Here is a 16,367-nt window from a genome sequence, read left to right as displayed (position 1 = left end):
AACGGCTCTCCCCTGATGGCAGATCTTGGGGGAGGTAAGGATCGGGCATTTCGATTTACACTGCCTGATCCTTTTGTTCTTGGGGATATAAGCAGCTGCCAGAGGTGTCTGACATTGGCTTCCTTGCTTTTCCCTGTTCAGGACACTCGCATGCTTTGCCAAGCAGTGTGTGCATGTGTGTAGGGGTCGTGTTGGGAGATAGCTGTCAGTCTAACAAGCAGTTATCTGACGGCTATCTAATGTGTAAGGCCAGCCTTAGGACTCCTTCGCATGTTCGTGTCCTGTGACAAGATGGTCAGTGGTTCCTCCATGAACATTTCCGTGTTTCCGTTTTTTTGGCTTCCGTGTGTCTTCTTATTCCATGCACACCGCTAGGAAAATTGGTTTCCAGTTATATCCTAGGAACCATCCGTGAAAACCACAGACCATCTGTGTTGTGTCCTTTGGTTTTCATGGACCTATAGACTATGATATGCGTGAGGGATCTCTGAGAAAAAGACCTTTCGTGGTGTCACCATGGACTATAATATGCGTAAGGGTGTCACCATGGACTCCCAGTGTGTGGAAAACCACTGATGTATAAATAAACATTAAAGTCAATGGATGCGTGAACGGTCCTTGGAGACCAAGAGGCCTTAGAAGTTCCGCATTTGTCTGACGTCCTTTCCACTCCTTGCTTTATTCTCCCCTACAGTATATTACAGTTTATGGCCAAAAAAGCAGAAAGGAATATAGATGTAACAATGCCTATGTGTAGTCCTCGGGGACTTGGTCAAAGGGAAATCTTATTTGTTTTTCCTTTTTAAAATTTTCTTGCTTCTCAGAAGAGACGTGCGTTTTTTTTAAAATAATTTTACGTTCACAAACGACTCCACTAGTGAATGCTTTGAGTGTTAGAGCCATAGTTCACGTTACAGTTTGTGCCTGTCAGTGCCCCCCTCCCCAGTGCCAGAGCCAGTCTGCCACTTGATAGCTTTGCTCCCTGGGTGACTGTCTGAAATGAACACAATTGTGGAACCAGAAAGAAAATCACTTCTGTGGACGCTCAGAGAACCATTGTGTGACTCCTCTATTCACATACATTTTGTATATTGTCGGCCTGCATGGACAAAAGCATGATTCTAGTTCCTTACTGTAAGGGCTCATGCACACAAACATGTGCGGCCTGAAAACAGCAGGTCTGCAATATACGGGCACCGTATCACGGATGCAGACCCATTCACTTGATGCGGAGCGGTGCGGAAGCACAAAGCGGAAACCCACAGAAGCGCTTGCGTGAGATTTCGGTCTATGCTTCAGCACCGCAAAAGAATAGAACATAATTCAATTTTTTTTGTTGGCGGTGCGAACTGAATCTTGCAGAGCGCAGACCCATTCAAGTGAATGGGTCTACATCTGCAAGCGGTGGGCACACAGCCGGTGCCCATGTATTGTGGTCCGCTGCACATGGGCCTACGCGTTCATGTGAATAAGCCCCAAACCTGTCTTTTTTCCATTTTCATAGTAATATATGTTCACACATAGTGGTTGAGGTGCAGATAAAACTGCATCAAGCAACTCAGTTGTGCCTCGGTATTTGGTGAGATTACGTTTTTTTACAGGTAAAACACATTTTAAATATTTAAGCTACATGCACATGACCGCTGTGTGTTTTGCGGTCCGCAAAACACGGATGGCGTCCGTGTGCGTTCCGCAATTAGCAGAACGGCGCGGACAGCCATTAATATAACTGCCTATTCTTGTCCGCAAAACGGACAAGAATAGGACAGGTTATATTTTTTATGCGGACCACGGAACGGAGCAACGGATGCGGCCCCATTGAAGTGAATGGGTCGCAAAGACTGCGGCTCGGATGCGGACCAAAACAACGGTCGTGTGCATATAGCCTTAATGTGTAAAATCTGCAGGGACATCCAAACCATGTGCGTTTTTTTTTTTTTCCTCTGTTGCGGCATTATCTACATATCAACCGCCATTTGTGAATGCAACCTAATGCCAAAGCTGATTGATTTAGTTTTATTACTCTATTTGAGGTCTCTTGAAGTAGGGCAATATGGGTGCGCTCCTAGTATCAGTGTCTCAGAAATGTATGTAGTGCTAGATGACTTGGGGCAAGGTTTCAATTGTCTGATGAAAGAGCCTCGAGTCCTTAGGGATGAAGAATGAGATTGCACTGGTCGCTTGTAATGGTCTCCGGGGAACATATAACCGCCCTTCCAGGTGCTGCTCTGCTCACATCTTAGTAGATGACATAAGGCATCAAAGGAAAGGCCGTTGTGCAGAATGGATGCCAAGGGGTTTTGGGCACTGGTGCAGGAAAAACGAGCTTCCTTGATTCCAAAAGGTTATCACTTGTCTGAGCATGAAGAGAAGTCCTCCTCCTCGCCCTCATCTGAGAATGAGGAGGACATGGCAGGTTCCTCATCGGGCACCAAGATAGAGGTGATCGTCACTATGGAACCAGAGGTATGCTACAATTGTTTTCAGGCATCGGAGCATTTTGGACTTGGTTCTCCTATTATTTGCTCTAAACTAGTGATCTCTTGTCAACTAAAATCCAATTGCGTGTTTGTTTTTTTTTGTTTAGTTTTTTCATCCTTTGTGATAGAGGAAAAACATGGATGATGACCTGATGAAGACTGCTGTAAGCTGATGCCCCTCAGCATCCCATCGAATTGAGTGGGATCTGGGCACAGACTCTTTAGGATCAGTAAAGCATACTGCCATCAGTGTGAACTCCTCCTTAGATCACTGTAGATCACTGGCCTTCCTGCTCAAGAGATATCTGCTTCCTTAGTTAACATTTCTTTTATAGAGCATGTTATGTGTTGTGTTGTAGAATTGTCAAGATGGCGTTGGATTGCAGTGGTCTCCATGTTGGCGTTCATCTAGTGTGTGTATATGTATAGCATTGTAACCTGACCTAAGGGTCCTGGAAATGTTTCCTTTTCACCCCTGGGTGACAGGGAATGTCATTCCACGCCCCTAAGCCTGCTATATTGGGACATTTTTCAGTATTTTTCCATCCGTATTGTTTTCTTTCTGCAGCTTACATTTTGTATTAGATGATTAGATCCTGCTGTGGATCTTGCAGAGCTTCTAGGCAGATGTAGTTGTATTGTGTCTTGCATGGTTTAGTAATAGGTTTGAACAGATGATTCTGGAACATTTAGGTTGTCATAGATGTAAAGTTTAGGCCACAATATGGCATTTATTCAGATTTTATATATTTTTCAAATTTTTTTCACTTGTACTTAAGAAATTGGCATTCACCAAGAAAATTTTTGAAGCCTGGTCAATGTGACCAGACTGCCACCTGAAATGATTGCTTTTAGGTCCGTAGATAAAATGACTGTTAAAGGGCATCTGACAGCAGATTTGTACCTATGACACTGGCTGACCTGTTACATGTGCACTTGGTAGCTGAAGGCATCTGTGTTCATCCCATGTTCATATGTGCCCGCATTGCTGAGAAATAGGACGGTTTAATATATTTAAAGGAGCCTCTAGGAGCTGCGTAGCGTGGCCATTACACCTAGGGGCTCAAGTATCTCTTCTACTAGAGGGCCCTTTGATTGACAGGGCCAGATGAGATCACCATTACACTGCCTGGTCCTGTCAATCAGTGTAGAGGGCATGGCAGTCGCAGTGAGAGCAGAGCCTCTAGGTGTAACGGTAACGCCCCCGTTGCTCCTAGAGGCTCATTTGCATACATTAAAACATCATTTTTCTCAGCAATGCGGGCACATATGTACGGTACATGGGACCAACACAGATGCCTTCAGCTGCCAAGCGCACATGTAACAGGTCAGCCAGTGTCATAGGTACAATGCTAATTATTATTTGCTTAAGAAAATCCCTTTCTGCTTGAAGAGTCAACCGAAAATGTGCCGAACACAGGGTGCCCCGCAGCTGGAGAAATGGAGCAGTACATATAACCCACTGAAATCAATGGGCCATCTGTGTAATGCGTGGATTTAAAGGGTCCTGCAGATTGAGAGACTTTTTATAATGAATGGTGGTCCCTAACGAGGGGTTCACTGTATTTTCTCAGAATGCCTATTAGGGTAGTTTCCTAAACCAAGCATCTTTTGATCAGCTTTAGGCCTCATGCACACGACCGTTGTGTTATTCCGTGTCCGTTGCGCCGTTTTTCGTGATTTTCTGCGGACCCATTGATTTTCAATGGGTCTGTTGAAAACTCGACTAATGCACAGTTTGCCATCCGCGTCCATGACCCGTGGTTCCGGTCCGTCAAAAAAATATAACCTGTCCTATTATTTTTGCGGAAAACGGTTCGTGGACCCATTTAAGTCAATGGGACCGCTAAAAAACGCGGAGGCACACAAGATTCTCATCCGCATCCGTGCGTCCGTTTTTTTCCCTATCATTTGCATGGCAAATCTGTCCTAGACTTTTTTTTACTTTCCTTCATGTCTGGTGGTCCTCCAAAAATAAAGGAAGACACACGAAAACGGATCACGGAACAACGGAACCCCATTTTGCAGAACGGAACACAACTGTCGTGTGCATGAGGCCTTATACACATGATAATAGTTAGCAAAGCAGTGGGTTATATGCAGTCTTCAAGATGTGACATGAAAGCATGAGCACATCTGTAGATGGCTGTGAGATGAGAAAGCAAAACCTGTTTTTTGTTTTTTTTGCCATGTTGCCTCCAAATGTGTTTTGTAGCAATCCTTTTGGATTGAAGGTGCAGAACCCAATATAAAGTAAGTCTTCAGCTGTCAGTACAAGATGTATGTCATGTCTTGAAATATGCACGTTAGGGTGGTATTACACTTGCAGTGAAAGTGCCGATGCAGACTTTGAATGCGGGAGAGATTGCTACCTCGTTCTCGTGTAGTCATGATCGGCGGCACGTCTCTGGTGACGTAGGGAGATGTGCTGCTGCCGACAGCCGAGCATCTTCCTTCCTGATGACAGATGCTGATCAGCTAATGAACAAGCATTTGGCTAATTGGCTGCTCGATCATACAAGTCAGTTCGTATGGATGCTTGATTATAAATCCCCCCCGTATGGATGCTTGTTTCCAATAATTGGCCTTAGGCTACTTTCACACTTGCGGCAGGACCGTCCCCGTCCCCATTATAGTCAATGGGGACGGAGCGGCGGCACGGTGAAATAGCGGAAGGACGGATCCGACATGGTGAACAGCCTGTCGGATCCGTCCTGACGCAAGTGTGAAAGTAGCCTTAATTGGCATGAGGAGACCTATAGGCCATACATGCTCCTCTGGCTCCTCTGGTAACCTATGTAGGGTTACCGGGACATAAAGCAAGGAGGCCGCTGCCTCCTTGACTTCCAGCATGTGTGGAGAAGCGTTCCGGCAGGGGATAAAACAACGTTTTCAGTACTTTTGCTGCATCTGCCTTCAGGAAGAAAGGCATCATCAGAAACGGGCTGCTGGCGGCTTGGGATGGTTTTGGGAGGTGACAGGTTCCCTTTAACTGGGTGAGAGGCTCAAGTCAGGATTTGGGGGTACTATCTCTCCTTGGGGAGAGAGCGTACCCAATTAAGCTAATGCTCTCTGCTCTGCGCTGATGAGGGTCAATTACCCTGAAACAGCTGTCTGCAGATGAGGTGCTGGCTTATTTAATATCAGTCATGTCTCCAGGTCTCTTTAAAGGGTCGAACATTGACTTAAAGGATAGCTGCCTTACATCTGCTGGTATTAGAGGCAGATCTTGTTAAAAGCTAATTTGCATCCCTTCCTTCCCAATATATGGCCTGAAATTGTGCTGTGTAATAGGGCCTTAACTGTAGCACAGCACCACACCATAACCTCTTCCAGTTTTTGCTGCTTTTGCTTAAAAAATAACGTTTCTACTTTCCATGCATAATTTGGCCTCCATACCGATGCTGTTGTGTGAATCCTCAAATGAAGGCCACATTACGGAGCTATTCTATGGAACAGTTTGCATCACTGTAGCGCTGTATTACACAACCACACAAATTGCCTATGGCTCGGCAGTACTGAGCCACACTGACTCTATGCGCCTTCTGCGCACAGCTCTGCCGGGTCTACTTTCTTGTAGTACTTGATATTTTTTTCTTGCTTAGATCACGGGCTATGGGCAGTTTACAGCTTCCATCTTGCCTGCTCTGGGTGGATCGTGAGTTTGTGCGCTTGTCATCAGACATTTCAGGAAGGGGGGGCGGGGGTTTGCTGCATATTTGCTGGTATTGAAACATTTGACTCCTATAAATACTAATCACTAGTTGCTTCAGTGTAGAAACTGTAATGTAACAGCAAGTGTATATTGGTAAGGCTACTTTCACACTCATGTTTGGTGTGGATCTACACAGACGGATCCGTTCAGATAATACAAATGTCTGCATCCGTTCAGAACGGATCAGGTAGTATTATCTGTAACATAGCCAAGACGGATCTGTCTTGAACACCTTTGAAAGTCATTGGAGAACGGATCAGTTTTCTATTGTGCCAGATTGTGTCATAGAAAACTGATCCGTCCCTATTGACTTACATTGTGTGTCAGGACGGATCAGGGGTTGTCCAACCTAAATGTAGAATTAAAGGGGTTTTCTGGTTTGCATTAACATCCCTTAAAATAATCATTTATGAAGGATAGCTGTAATTTTCTAATATATTTCTTTTACCTTTTGTTGCGCCTATCTTCCATTCTGGGCTGTGGTCACATGACCATGTCCATTCAGCTCTTTCTTATTTCCTGTGACGTTATGTCCATGGGCGTGTCGGTAATAGGGGAGTGTCTATGTAACTAGCTGGGTTGGAGGAGTTATAAACTAGCTGGGCGTGGTTAGGGGCGGTGCTGGAGCTGTGGCAAAGAACGGAGAAGTGCATCATGGGTTTGATTGGACGCAACAACAGGAAGTGCTACATACAGTAGGGGAACCAACCAGAGGGATTTATTTACACGGTGAAGATGGGTCACTAGAGTCCAAATTAGAGTAAAAAGCATGGAGAAAGTGTACATGATGACTTAAACAACATGTTGTTAAACCATAGTAATCTAAGAAAACTCCTTTAAGGGCAGGCAGGAAATGGCACAAAAATACCACCATCTGAAAGTTCCACGGTTCCGGCACTGCGGCTCCCTACACCACTATTTCTGATACCTGCCAGTCTGGAAGTGATGATGGTGTGTCTGTGGTCACATGACCAATCGCTGCTTCAACAGTGCATGAATGGCAGGTGACCGCTGAGGTCAGTGATTGGCTGCAGTGGTCATGTGAATGGGAGCAAAATGGCATCACTTAAGGTTTAGCGCGGATGGGAGCTGTTCTGCTGGAATGGCGGGACTTTCAAAAAAAGTTCCTACCCGTCATTCCCTCCTTTTTATTCTTTTTTTTTTAATCATCTGACATCCCTGTTAAGACAGTAATGTTGTGCCTAGAGGGAACTGGAAAATAGCTAATTAGAATATATGGTGGCCTCCTTCTTGTCTGTGAGCCCATTGATTATTCTGCAAGTTCTGATTATGTTGGACATCTCATCCAAACAAGCGCATCAAGATCCCTTTTGACATCTCCTCCTGTGTAGTTCCCTTCTGAAGTCCATTCCTAGTACAGCAGTGCGGTGATCTCATCTGCATTCCTCAGTGCTGACATTTCCGTCCTTTCATAAGGAGTCTAGCAGAGGAGTTAAACGCCGCACCTTCTGTGCTTGGCTCATGTATGCCAGTTCGGATGGTTTTGGCCCCTAGGGCGTCTCCTGCAATCACTGAGCACTAAGTAACAGACAGACATAGTAACTTGGTCAGTGACAATATTTTTCCCTACCCTTTAGTAAATACAGATAGTAGGTCTAAGCCCTGACTGAAGGCTGTATTACACCAGCAGGTAATCGTGCAGATCATTGCCAACAAGCGTTCGTAACGCTCGTTCATCGGGCAGTCGCGATTTTTAAGCATAAGGGGTTATCCCATCTTAGACAATGGGGGCATATCCATTGTCTGATAGGTGCAGGTCCCACCTCTGGGACCCACACCTACAAGGAGAACGGAGCCGGGGAGAGTTGTGGCTGGAGGACCCCGGGTTTCCCGGGGTCCGTCCACCACCAGGCGCAGCTCCCCGCCTCTCCCATTGAAAGTAGAAACCTTATTTTTTAAGCAAAAACTGGAAGAGGTTATGGTGTGGTGCTGTGCTACAGTTAAGGCCCTATTACACAGCTCAATTTCAGGCCAATTATTGGGAAGAAAGGGATGCAAATGAGCTTTTAACAAGCTCTGCCTCTAATACCAGCAGATGTAAGGCAGCTATCCTTTAAGTCAATGTTCGACCCTTTAAAGAGGCCTGGAGACATGACTGATATTAAAAAAGCCAGCACCTCATCTGCAGACAGCTGTTTCAGGGTAATTGACCCTCATCAGCGCAGAGCAGAGTATTAGCTTAATTGGGTACGCTCTCTCCCCAAGGAGAGATAGTACCCCCAAATCCTGACTTGAGCCTCTCACCCAGTTAAAGGGAACCTGTCACCTCCCAAAAGCATCCCAAGCCCCCAGCAGCGTGTTTCTGATGATGCCTTTCTTCCTGAAGGGAGATGCAGCAAAAGTACTGAAAACGTTGTTTTATCCCCTGCCGGAACGCTTCTCCACACATGCTGGAAGTCAAGGAGGCGGCGGCCTCCTTGCTTTATGTCCCGGTAACCCTACATAGGTGCCCTAAATCTGGTGGCATTAGAGACAGAGCTCATTTAAAAGCTCATTTGCATCCCTTACTTCTCAGAATTCCAGAGGAGCATGTATGGCCTATAGGTCTCCTCATGCCAATTATTGGAAACAAGCATCCATACGGGGGGGATTTATAATCAAGCATCCATACGAACTGACTTGTATGATCGATTAGAATATCGTGCGAAGTTCATTTATTTCAGTAATGCAACTTCAAAGGCGAAACTAACATATGAGAAAGACTCATTACATGGAAAGCGAGATATTTCAAGCCTTTATTTGTTATAATTTGGATGATTATGGCTTACAGCTTATGAAACCCCAAAGTCACAATTTTGAGGTACCATTTGCTCAGGGGGTATGGATTCATTAGCTGACTAGACTGACACTTTGAGCCTAGAATATTGAACCTTTTCACAAAATTCTAATTTTAAGCTGCATTAATGCAATTCCGTTTAATTTGCTTTACTGAAATAAATGGACTTTTGCAGGATATTCTAATTTTTCGAGTTTCACCTGTAGATAAGATTTTCTAAAATCTCATCTTCTGATCTGTGGTGCGGATTTTGAAATCCACAGCATGTCAATTGTACGGATTTTTTGTGCAGATTTGACTGTAAGCAAAGGGTGAGATCTGGGGCTAATCCGCAACTAAATCCTGGTGTGGAAACACAGCAAAAAGTACAGTGCTGTGTGCATATACCCTTAAAATTCAATTCCCAGGCACTGCAAGAGATGACATTATTGCTGAGTAATGCACATGAAGCTTGGCCTTTCAATGTTCATACGGCATCAGTATGGAGTCAGTGGGGGTCCATCTTCTGGCAACCCCACTGATCAGCCGATTGAAGGGGCCACATTTCTCAGAGACAGACATTGGAACATACTGCACTCCTTACATTGCACAAGGGCTGTGAAGGGCACTGCAGCTCTCTTCCATTCACTTGAAGGCCAGGGGTGTTCCTTTAAGTACATGGCTCATAGCCTATGTCCATAGAAGGCCTTGTATGCATCACAGCCCTTCAGGACAACATGTATCACTGGCTTGTCTTCAAACATCCCCCCCCCCCCCCTAACACTTGAAATCTTGTGTAAGTTCACATAACCCGACATGGTATCCGTGTGCTGTGGCAGGTGACTGTGCTTCAGTTTAAAATTGTGGGCTGCTGTTTCTTTATTTTCAAGCATGTTCTTCAAGTGCAGAAAAGAGAAAAAACACTGATCTGGTGTCTGTAGGAAATCAGCGCAGATGTTTACTGCAACCTACATCTGATTGTACGGCGCTCCAGCCCTTAGTATGGCCACCGGTGGAGGGGCACCTGACCAGATCCGTCCATCAGCAGCCTGATGAATAACACTACACATCTAATACATCTTCTACAGACCCAATACCAGTAACGGGTGTTATGTGCCACATACTGCCGCAGTAGAAATTGTGAAGCCTTTTCTGATTGTTTCATTTACACTTCACGTTTTGTCTTTAGGCTCCGGCTATTGACGGTATCCGGATAACCATGGAGAGTGCCTTAACAGCCCGTGATCGGGTTGGTGTCCAGGACTTCGTCCTGTTGGAGAACTATACAAGTGAAGCCGCCTTCATAGAAAACCTGAGGAAACGGTTCAAGGAGAATCTCATATATGTAAGTTGATGTTGTGGCTAAAGTATGATTAAAGGGATTGTCTAGTTTAACCTCAACTTTTTCTCATATCGCTGCCCTGCGATCTCTCATTTCCTAATCTAATTACTACCTGTATGTGGCCTTATCTTCAGATTGCAGTACCGTTCACATGACCCCGTCTGATGCCTCCTGTGTTTCTTCCAGAGTCATTGGCTTGCTTCTGAGTCTTCACTTGTCTTACTGGTCCAGGCTCTGGCTACATCCCTGCCTCCTTAATTTACACTAGTGGGGAGTAGGCATCATCTTCAGATCTTCATTCTTTGGTGCAGGAGATCTGATGATGCTGCTAACTCCCCTGCCATTGACATTAGATGGAATGGGATGCAGCCAGCCACTCGATAAGAATGAGGAACGGCACTCGCCGAAATGGTCAGATTAATTCTTTATTCCTCACAAGAGGTGAGCGGCAGAAAGGGTGCAAGACGCCACACAAGCACGACAAGCGGCGACGGCCGTTTCGCGTGAGTACACTTCCTCTGGCAGCCGGGAGCGGGTGGAAAGAGGAGGAAATTAGAAGCAAGTCAGTGGATAAGACATCACAAGAAGAAACCCAGAGGGCTGCAGATGGGTTGACTTGACCAATTGCAATGTGAAGATGGGGACATACAGGCAATAACATTACATGGAAATATATTTAAAAGAATTGAGAAAAGCTGGACAAGGGCTTGTTCTCTTGGCTTGGAATCCTACCCCTTTGGTTTTGAATGGGAATATGCACTGCCATTCATACAGCCACAGATGTTTTCTACTTGGATTCCAAACAGAGTTATGAAAGGACACGTCCCTTCTTGGTCTGGCTTCTGCTCACAGACCAGGTGTCTGTACGTGGTCCACGGTATGCAAAACTGCGATAGGAATTCAGGGGTCAGCCTCAAATGCCACAGCAGACTTTTCCGGCAGTGAAATCCACTGTGTGAACATACCCTATAGGTACCCGTACAGTAATGTGGGCAGGACACTCTAATCTTTGAAGATTGCTGACAGAGGTATTTAACAAAGCCTGTGTCACTGGTGTGAACAGAGCCTTACCTGGTAATAATCTGTATAAAATTCTAAATGTGCTACTGTACACAGAAATATCTGTGAGTCACAATGTGCTAAAGGTTTAGCTGACTGGAAAACTAATGGTTTGTTTCTTTAAAGTACAGAAAGCCATTAGTGATCATGTCCTTATGGTTTGGCAAGCTGAAAGCATATTTGTATAAAATGAAAACTGAGGGGAAAAAATTGAGTAACGATGACAATGGGTAAAAAAAAAAGAAAAAAAGGCAGTCCTTCACCCTTAAGTTTACTTATTATTCAGATTAGTGTTTGATGCACCCAGCTTTTTTGAAAGCTGATACTCATGGCTCATGTTTTTTTTTTTTTTTGGTTGCTGCTGTTTTTGTTCTATTTCAGTATATTTTTGTGGAGAAATTGGGATTTTCAGAAGGACATCTGTACATTCTGTTTTCCATTAGTATGGGTGCGTCCACTGCCAGCAAGTTGGTTGGGAGGAGTAGTGGAAGCAGGATGCAGACTCTGCTGAAAATGAGAGCAGGCAGTTACAAAAATACAAACAAACAAGTCTAATTAGACTTTTTGCAGAAGTACCGCATACACTAAAAGTGCTACTGTAGCTCAGGTAGGAGAACCATGGGGAATGTGGCACATGTGCTCAAGAAAGCACTGTTTATTTAACATTGCACCTCGCCCATTTATTTTCTGCCAGTGATGACTTCTGACTTCTGCACACATGTACGAGTTTTGACACCTTTTGTATTTAGACAAGAATGTGGTTCCTTTAGGTGATATAGTATTTGAATGTCAGGTGGGCTCCTGTGTGTTAGCGTAAGGCCGGTGGGGCTCCTGTGTGTTAGCGTAAGGCCGGTGGGGCTCCTGTGTGTTAGCGTAAGGCCGGTGGGGCTCCTGTGTGTTGGCGTAAGGCCGGTGGGGCTCCTGTGTGTTGGCGTAAGGCCGGTGGGGCTCCTGTGTGTTGGCGTAAGGCCGGTGGGGCTCCTGTGTGTTGGCGTAAGGCCGGTGGGCTCCCCGTGTGTTGGGGTAAGGCCGGTGGGCTCCCCGCGTGTTGGGGTAAGGCCGGTGGGCTCCCCGCGTGTTGGGGTAAGGCCGGTGGGCTCCCCGCGTGTTGGGGTAAGGCCGGTGGGCTCCCCGCGTGTTGGGGTAAGGCCGGTGGGCTCCCCGCGTGTTGGGGTAAGGCCGGTGGGCTCCCCGCGTGTTGGGGTAAGGCCGGTGGGCTCCCCGTGTGTTGGGGTAAGGCCGGTGGGCTCCCCGTGTGTTGGGGTAAGGCCGGTGGGCTCCCCGTGTCCGCATCTGTTATTCTGTACCGCGGCTCCGCAAAAATAAACTTCAATGTCCTATACTTGTTCGCAGAAAATGTTTTGTGGACCCATAGAAGTCTATGGATCTGCAAAAAAACTGAACATTTTTGCGGATCCGCAAAGCAGTACAGTGGGCTCTTTCACACCTGCGTTCTTTTCTTCCGGCATAGAGTTCCGTCGTCGGGGCTCTATGCCGGAAGAATCCTGATCAGGATTATCCTAATGCATTCTGAATGGAGTGAAATCCGTTCAGGATGCATCAGGATGTCTTCAGTTCCGGAACGGAACGTTTTTTGGCCGGAGAAAATACCGCAGCATGCTGCGCTTTTTGCTCCGGCCAAAAATCCTGAAGACTTGCCGCAAGGGCGGATCCGGAATTAATGCCCATTGAAAGGCATTGATCCGGATCCGGCATTAAGCTAAACGTCGTTTCGGCGCATTGCCGGACCCGACGTTTAGCTTTTTCTGAATGGTTACCATGGCTGCCGGGACGCTAAAGTCCTGGCAGCCATGGTAAAGTGTAGCGGGGAGCGGGGGAGCAGTATACTTACCGTCCATGCGGCTCCCAGGGCGCTCCAGAGTGACGTCAGGGCGCCCCAAGCGCATGGATCACGTCATCCATGCGCATGGGGCGCTCTGACGTCATTCTGGAGCGCCCCGGGAGCCGCACGGACTGTAAGTATACCGCTCCTACTATGGCAACCAGGACTTTAATAGCGTCCTGGCTGCCATAGTAACACTGAACGCAATTTGAAGACTGCTCCGTCTTCAAATGCTTTCAGTACACTTGCGTTTTTCCGGATCCGGCGTGTAATTCCGGCAAGTGGAGTACACGCAAGTGTGAAAGAGGCCTAAGTCTATTAAAGCGTAGCTGCAGTTACAAGTAACTTTACCATGTTGTGGAACTTCAGAAGTCTGTTGGCAGTGTACTTTATTACAGGTATAGTTGGGTTCACATCACGTTTTTGCCATACGTTTAACACATTTAGGGGGGAAAAAAGGATACAAAAGCATAGTACACAACGCTTTTCCATCCATCCTGTATATTTTACTGTATTTTATTTTAATTTTTTTAATGGATCTATGGTGACAGATGCCACCGTATGGCATCCGCCAGAGGCACACATTTATACACTTATACTTTTTTTTTTTTGTATATGTTAAACATAGGACAAAAACTTGATGTGAACCCATCCTATGTGCCTTCCTTTTGTAAGAATTGGGACTGGACACCCTTGGTGCACTATAGTATAGGAGAGACTTTGTCTAATAGGCTTTAGTACCCACAGGAACCCTTGGTTTCTTTAAGCTGAGCAGGAGAAGCCTTGGACTGGGTACGGTTGGCGCGGAGAGGACCTCTATCCTCCTACAAGCTGCCGTCAACTGCGCCAGTTATCTCTAAACAGGAATCTGGATATGTAATGGACTATACTGTATACATATCTTAGTAAATGTCCTAACATAGACTTGTAACTGAAGATACTTCAGTTGGAGATGGATGGACCTGCTTCAGTGTGGACTAAAGAGGTTGTCTGAAGATATACATTGATTCCTACAGTTTGGTTTCTATCCTTGCTTCCATTTTTGACCCTGTCTCTTCATGGGCAGGCTTAATAAAGGCAGCTAAAGTGGGAAAAAAAACTCAAAATTGCCACAAGTGTCCAGTATAGCTTGCAGGGAATTTTGGATAATTGAATACCATTTACAGCAGCCTGTATTCTTTGACATTGCAGCTGGAACCCATCAGCAGATGACAACCGCCCTGTAGTGTACAAATTGCCATCTATGTAATACCATAATGAAAGCTGTGAAGCCGCTCTGAGCCAGAAATTTTCTTTAATTAGATTTTTATGCTCACAGATTATAATGTGACATGTAATTATAAGAGGGAGCGCCCCCCCCATCACCACCCACTTTCTTGCCTTAGGGTGGAGGCAGTACTGTGAACGGTGAGGTCGTGCCTCTAAGTGTGGACGCTGCTCTTACCAGGACCTGTGGCAGTGTTCACATGGCTACTCTATAGCTGCTGCTATGTCTGTATAACATCTCCTTTTTACCCATAGCCCTTGTCAAGGTATCAAACTGACACGAGCACATGATTGCAGAGTATTATTACTAGTGTCATCCATAAAGTGTGAGTAACTGTCCCTTCCCATTGAAGTGAATGGGGGCGGAGGAGCAGCAGGTAAACGGAGAAGAGCACAGCACTGGTACATAGGTTATTCTCTTCAAACAGCTGATCAGCGGGGGTGCCAGCAGTCGGGGGGGCCCCCACAGATCTGATAGGTCATCAATATCTTGAGTTTAGGTCATCAATATAGCCAAAGCAGAGAACCTCTTTAACAGCACATTTTGTCTGCTCCCCCTGTTGCAGCACCAGTTCTGTGCCCTTCCTGTGGCAGACGTGGCTTCATCACAGCATATACCCACCTTTCCCATCTGTAATTACAGTATATATTAGTGGGCCTAATAGAAAATGTTTCGGAGAACCCCCTCCAGTCCTTAAAGGGGTTGTCTCACTTCAGCAAGTGGCATTTATCATGTAGAGGATGTTAATACCAGGCACTTACTAATGTATTGTGATTGTCCATATTGCCTCCTTTGCTGGTGAGATTAATTTTTCTATCACATTATACACTGCTCATATCAATGGTTACGACTAGGAATGAGCAAATGGACTTCGGATGCCTAAAACTTTGTTTTGAAACTGTACGGAGAGGGTACCACTTGGAACCGAGCCAGAGTTTGATACAAAGGTTTTTTACAGTAGAAATTAATTTCTGACGTTATCACACAAAGTCTCGCGAGACTTCGTGAAGTAATAACTTCGGCTTATCGGAGCCAATACATTCTAATACTGTGCGGAGCTCCTGCTCTGTACAGTATTAAAGGGAGTCTGTCACCTCCATATGGCCATATCCAGTGCTTACATGGCTCTGTAGCAAACCTATACAGGATTGTAACGGTACCTTTGTTCTTTTCTTTAGACTTGCACAAGCAGGAAAAACAAAGTTTAATTCATATGCAAATGAGGGCTCGCAAGTGCCCAGGGGCGGCGTTCAGTGTGTAGGTGCCCAGGCTGCTCTGCCTTCTTTTCACTTTACTCCTCCCCAGTCTCTGCCTTTGCCCGCCCTCCAAGTCTCTTGCATCATCGATGGGTCCGGACTTGGAGGGCGGGCAAAGGCAGAGACTGGGGAGGAGTAAAGTGAAAAGAAGGCAGAGCAGCCTGGGCACCTACACACTGGACGCCGCCCCTGGGCACTTGCGAGCCCTCATTTGCATATGAATTGAACTTCGTTTTTCCTGCTTGTGCAAGTCTAAAGAAAAGAACAAAGGTACCGTTACAATCCTGTATAGGTTTGCTACAGAGCCATGTAAGCACTGGATATGGCCATATAGAGGTGACAGACTCCCTTTAAAACTTAGTTTTATGCGAATCGACTTTGGATGAAGCATCCTAAGTCGATTCGCTCATCCCTAGTTACAACCACCCTGTAATCCAGCAGTGGTGGCCGTGCTTGTGCACTATAGGAAAAGGCGCCAATCTCTCTGGTGGCACGAACCATGGGATTGTGCATAGACACATTTGCGCACCGGCTCAAGTCCCGGGCACCTCGTATCTGCTCTGCAGATATGAGCAATGTATGATGTGATGGAAAAATGAATCCAGCCAGCAAAAGAGGCAATATGGACA

The 16,367-nt window shown here is 45.9% G+C and overlaps 1 protein-coding gene across 3 annotated transcripts in view; it reads left to right on the top strand.

Annotated features, from left to right (window-relative positions):
• MYO1C (myosin IC) overlaps window positions 1-16,367 on the top strand; it is a 131,833-nt gene that overhangs the window by 51,311 nt on the left and 64,155 nt on the right. For all 3 annotated transcript variants that reach the window (XM_040423539.1, XM_040423537.1, XM_040423538.1), the window contains exon 2: window positions 10,161-10,316. In XM_040423539.1, coding sequence (XP_040279473.1) covers window positions 10,191-10,316 — 126 coding nt within the window. In that variant the 5' untranslated portion in view covers window positions 10,161-10,190. The remainder of the gene's footprint in view (window positions 1-10,160; window positions 10,317-16,367) is intronic.

The sequence above is a fragment of the Bufo bufo genome, chromosome 3 (assembly GCF_905171765.1).
Source record: "Bufo bufo chromosome 3, aBufBuf1.1, whole genome shotgun sequence".
In the NCBI taxonomy this organism is placed as follows: domain Eukaryota; kingdom Metazoa; phylum Chordata; class Amphibia; order Anura; family Bufonidae; genus Bufo; species Bufo bufo.
Note: the sequence above shows the minus strand (reverse complement) of the source record. Positions and strands in the feature narration are given on the sequence as shown.